Below are 5382 nucleotides of genomic sequence, written 5' to 3'. Positions count from 1 at the left end.
CTATTAGAACCTAGCTATAAAATATTGCTACTTGCTTAGAAAGCATGCCAATAGGATCAAACATGAGTAATTCTGAGTATTCCCAATGGTTTTCATTCCCCCTATTGCGTAAATCACTTAGAGACCATGTCTGTAGGTTTTAATAACTTATAATCTGTAATCTCAATAAACAACATAACAGTACCAGATACTCTTAAACTGAGTAGTTGTTTAGAAATCATGTCTATAGAGCTTAATGACTTCAATTGGCCTCAATTCTGAAACTATTTAGTGCCTAATGTCGAAATTTGTCTGCGTGCATTTGTTGTCTAAGTGTGGAGGCTAACTGGAGACTTTAACTGTCCTTAAGTAAAGTCCTATTTGTTTTGAATGTCGCTTAGTTTTATCATTTTGAGCAGCCTAGGTAAAGTCTAGAACCACCCAAATAGAGGTCCAACGCCTCCTGGACCATAGGCATGGGACGGGCAGTGCACGCATATGACGCGACCTGGAATTGAATTAGAACGCTCTAAGTAAACAATTTCAACATAGTAATCGAGTAGCAGGAGAAGATAGTTTGTGCCCGCTGAATAATATGAGCAACTCCTATCTAAAAGGAGTTACGAAGTATTATTTATGTTGCACGGGGTGATCCTTTAGGCTAAAAAACTTAGGACCCCCCCCCCCCCTTTTTTTTTCTCTCTATACACTTAGTCATCTAATATAGACCGTTATAGTTATATCCATGTAGTCCTTAAGATTTGTACCAATTCTTATTGTGTTATAATGAAACTCTTTGACCTTTTATTCTCTTTGTTTATTTAATCATATTGCCTAATTATAATCCACATAGTCTTAAGTTCAGCCGGGACCCACAATTGTGGACCTAGAAGAGTGTCTAACACCTTCTCTTTGACGTAATTTGAGCCCTTACCCGATCTTTGGTGGCGTTGACTAGTCAAACAGAGTTATCTGCACAATAGGTGTCCTAACGCACCTTTAAAATTATTAGGTGGCGACTCTTTTTCTTTTAACACTCTATCTCTCATCTATAAGAGTTGTCACACGTCGAAGCCCGATTTCGCGAGAAAAGGGGGCGCGACAGCATGGCGACTCTACTGGGGATTTACGCTTAGGCTCTTACCATAATAAACTTGGCTTATGTGGATTATTTTCTCTGTTACATGCTATGACATGCACATCCCTTCCCTTCTCCACCTTTATCTGTTTAAATTTGCAATTACATGCACATCCCTTTCCCTATTTGCCTTTTATTAGTTTAAATCTATTATGACATGCACATCCCTTCCCCGTTCACCTCTATTTGCTATGACTACTCTTCATTGCTCTTCATTTTGCCTAAGACTGCCATATCATGCCCCTCCCATCCCTACTCCCTTACTTGCTTTATTACATTCTCGCATATACTCCATGAACTAACTTCTTCCTTTTGTATTTCGTTTCTATGTTTTTCATGTTTTACCTTACTACTGTATTTACTGTTTTTAATAAGTCCCCAGGTTAATGGTCCAAAACATCCCACCTCTGCTACTTGACTGGTGGAAAGACCTTGCGCCTTGCGACAAGAATCATGTGAGAAGAGTACTTGGTGACTTGCCATCTTTGCTTAATATCCAAGCAAATAGAGCTTTAATTGAGGCTTCTACCATGTTCTAGGATGAGAAAAGTGTGGTCTTCCAATTTGGTGACATATAAATGACTCCTCTCTTAGAAGAAATAGGAAGTTTGGCTAAGCCGCCATGGGATAGTCCGGGGATACTAATACCAGAGAATCGCACCCCTCGAGGTTTTCCAAAGATGTTGGGATTTAAGAAAAATGAAGAATTGATTTGCTTAAAGAAATCCTACATCCCTTTTATGTTTCTTTATAAGCGTTATGGGCATAGTATGTCGTACCGTCTTCATAATGAAGAACTTTCTATTACCTCATTAGGTTGGACGCACCGCCGAGTTTATGTATTCATCATTTGCTTCTTGGGTTTGTTGATATTTTCAATGAAAGGGGGAAGGATTCACACTCGTTTAGCTATCGTTTAGCTATGGTTGCTATAGTTCGGACATTTTGAAGGTTGTAATCTATTACTTCAAGTCTGGCTATTGTAACACTTTCAAAGGGGAAAATATCGCCAAGAGCTTCTACGACGGCCATTGAATGACTACATAGCTTATCACCATCCAAAGAAAATGACATTCATCCCAGATAGGTTCGCACAACCTGGAAGTGCTGTATGTTGGGTACGTTTCCTCAGCAATCTGACAGACGAGAAGGTACATTGGATATTTGAGTGGTTTCCTAGTAGTGAGTTCATCATCAGGTCGAGGGATACAACACATTTGGTATTGATCAGGTTGCGAGGCATTTTTCCTTATGCTCCTATAAAGGTAATGAGACAAGCAGGAAGAAAATAGGTCATACCTCGGGTTTCCAACATGGTCCAGTACAAGGCAGATTTCAAAGGGAACATCATTCCTTTCAAGTTCGAGGCGCAACATATGTGGAACCAGAAGGTCATTGTGGAAAGAGAGACTATCGAGCCAGACAGGTACCATGCTGGTCATGTGTATTTCTATCCATCATGGTTGGTAGATGATATAGCAGGAGACGTCAAGCCAGGGGCCAATTCGGAAAATAGGATCATTGATGATGCTGTTGAGGCACAGGTCAAGTATAGAAGGCTTCGCAAAAGGGTTTTTGAGTCTAAAGCTAGACATCTGGACCAGCATAAAATAGACATGGAGGCTATAAATGAATGGAAGGGGATCGCCACTAACGCAATAGAAAGGTTAGAATATCTGGAACATGGATTGATGGAGCTTGAAGGGAAGATGAGAAAGAGGCTTTCAGATTGTCAGAACACGGATGGTAGTGAAGGAGGCATCTAGTAAAGGCTTACCTATTGTTGGATATGCGCGATCTGGGGAACTTGATTGATGGAGTCAAAAGAGCCAAGCACGGAGAAGGTCCTTCAGGGACCAAGTAGACTAACAAATAATGTCCTTTATTGTTTTCTAGCTTAGTTTTAGATTTCAATTGTAATAAGGCTAAATGCCATTAGTATCTTTATTATTATTGTAGATTTAGTGAAGGTTTGGCTCATTTTTACATTAATGAAATGACGCAAATTATTGGCATCAATTTTCTCCAAGTTTATGTGTCGCTTAGGCCTACCTCGGGCACAACGAGGCCCCCAAATTAGGACGCGAATTATTACATGATTTTGCAAAACATGTTTAATATTGCAAGTATTCTTTCAATACCCCTTACTAACTTGGGTATCTTCTGTTTTTCTTTCTTTTTTGATTATTCCCACTCCTCAAGGTTGGTTCGTGCATACTGGCATCGTCAGCATATTACACTAGATCCAGAGGTCCTCCACCTCCTCCTCCACCAAGCGATCCTAAAGGCAAAAGCAAAGGGAAAGGTAAAATGGATGATTTGAGTGGTATCAGGAAAGACAACGCCACCCTGGTAGAAAATGTCAAAACTTCGGATAGCCGAAGTACTTCGACACAGAATGAACTAGTCTTACGTCTGGAACAGAAAATCCTGGAGCTAAAAGGAGAACTTGAGCAGGTGCGAAACTTGGAAAACCTTTCTCTCACCCTCAATGTCCCTGATATTAACCAGCAAAATCCAACTACCCAGAACCAAGTGCCACTACAAAACAGACAAAACTAAAATCCACCGTCAAATCCTCTTGCACTACACCAGTACCCCATGCCTCCTCAAAACCTTAACCCTCCACCAGCACTTACTCCTCAACAACACCACCATCATCCAACTCCATACCCACAAACTACCACTTATCACACTCCCCCAGAACACATCGTAACCCACTCCTAATCCCTAAAACTCAACCAATGACCGCCCTTATGCCCTGATTCCCGGAGTTCATCAAAGTAATCCCATATACATAGAAACCTTACCCCACACCCCGCAACAAACCCTATACAAACCTGAATCAACCGAGAAAGACCTGCTCATTAAGAACTTGGCAGTAGAACTCAAGAAGCTCACTGGCAGAGTTTAGAATGTCAAAGCTATTAAAGGCATTGAAGGTTTAAACTATGAGGACTTGTGCATTCAGCCAGATATGGAACTGCCGGAGGGATACAAACCTCCCAAGTTCAAAATATTTGATGGAGCTGGTGATCCGAAGGTGCATCTGAGGACATATTGTGACAAACTTGTAAGAGTGGGCAAAGATGAACGAATCCGTATGAAACTATTCATGCGAAGCCTCACCGGAGATGCATTGTCTTGGTATGTCAGTAAGAACCCGAAGAAGTGAGTTAATTGGGTAAGCATGCCATCAGATTTCATGGACAGATTCACGTTCAACACAGAAAGTGCACCAGACGTTTTCTACATTCAAAACCTCAAGAAGAAACCAGCAGAAACCTTTCGCGAATATGCTACTCGGTGGAGATTTGAAGCCACAAAAGTAAGGCCCGCACTTGAAGAAGAACAAATGAATAAGTTCTTCATCAGAGCTCAAGACCCACAGTACTATGAAAGGCTTATGGTTATTGAAAATCACAAATTCTACGACATCATTAAACTAGGAGAAAGAATAGAAGAAGGGATTAAGAGTGGGATGGTAACAAATTTTGAGGCATTGCAGGCCACGAATAAAGCATTGCAATCGGGAGATAATTTGAAGAAGAAAGAAGTGGGAGCCGTAATGGTGGCCCAGGGTCCTAAGTCTCCTCTCACATACCAAACACCTCCACCTACATACCAAACACCTCCACCCATATACCAGCCTTCACCCCCCTAGATACCGACAACCTGCTACCACCTACCACGCCTATAACACTCAACCCGTATACTACCACTCGCCACCACCCGCCCGCCAAAACTACCAAAAACCACGACCAAACTTCTACCGCAAACCACCTAGACAATACTCCCCAATCGCTGAGCCCATAGACCAATTATATGAGAGATTAAAGGCTGTTGGTTATGTCACTCCCATCCCTGCCATTGCTATGGAGAATTCCTCTCAGTGGATTAACCCGAACAAGACATGTGCCTATCATTCGGGCATGAAAGGTCATACAATTGATGAGTGCCGCACACTAAAAGATAAGATTCAGACACTGATCAACAACAAGTTCATACAGGCAAAGGAAGTTTCACCAAATGTTCGTAACAATCCTCTCCCGGATCACAGAGGTGAGGGAGTGAATGTGATAGAGACCGGCGAGGAATGTGAGCCGGAGGGGTCAATCGGACTCATTAAGGAGGGGGATAATCCTAAAACATCTCCGGTCATACTCACACCCATTGTGGTACAAACCCAAGCACCGATTGAAGTCGAGGTAACCACACCAGCATTATTTGAAGTAGAGGTAACCACACCCTTCACTGTGATGGTA

The 5382-nt window shown here is 41.8% G+C and overlaps 1 protein-coding gene across 1 annotated transcript; it reads left to right on the top strand.

The window, feature by feature from the left end:
- Positions 1–4307: 4307 nt before the first annotated feature.
- Positions 4308–4781, top strand: LOC138901164 (uncharacterized). The gene has a single exon (XM_070188909.1). It carries the CDS (start codon positions 4308–4310, stop codon positions 4779–4781), a length of 474 nt encoding a protein of 157 aa, XP_070045010.1.
- Positions 4782–5382: the final 601 nt, after the last annotated feature.

The sequence above is a fragment of the Nicotiana tomentosiformis genome, chromosome 11, assembly GCF_000390325.3.
Source record: "Nicotiana tomentosiformis chromosome 11, ASM39032v3, whole genome shotgun sequence".
Classification (NCBI taxonomy): domain Eukaryota; kingdom Viridiplantae; phylum Streptophyta; class Magnoliopsida; order Solanales; family Solanaceae; genus Nicotiana; species Nicotiana tomentosiformis.
This window is presented reverse-complemented; position numbering and strand designations above follow the sequence as displayed.

Coding starts and splice junctions, on each gene's coding strand:
- LOC138901164 (XM_070188909.1), top strand. CDS start 4,308: ATGCCATCAGATTTCATGGACAGATTCACGTTCAACACAGAAAGTGCA.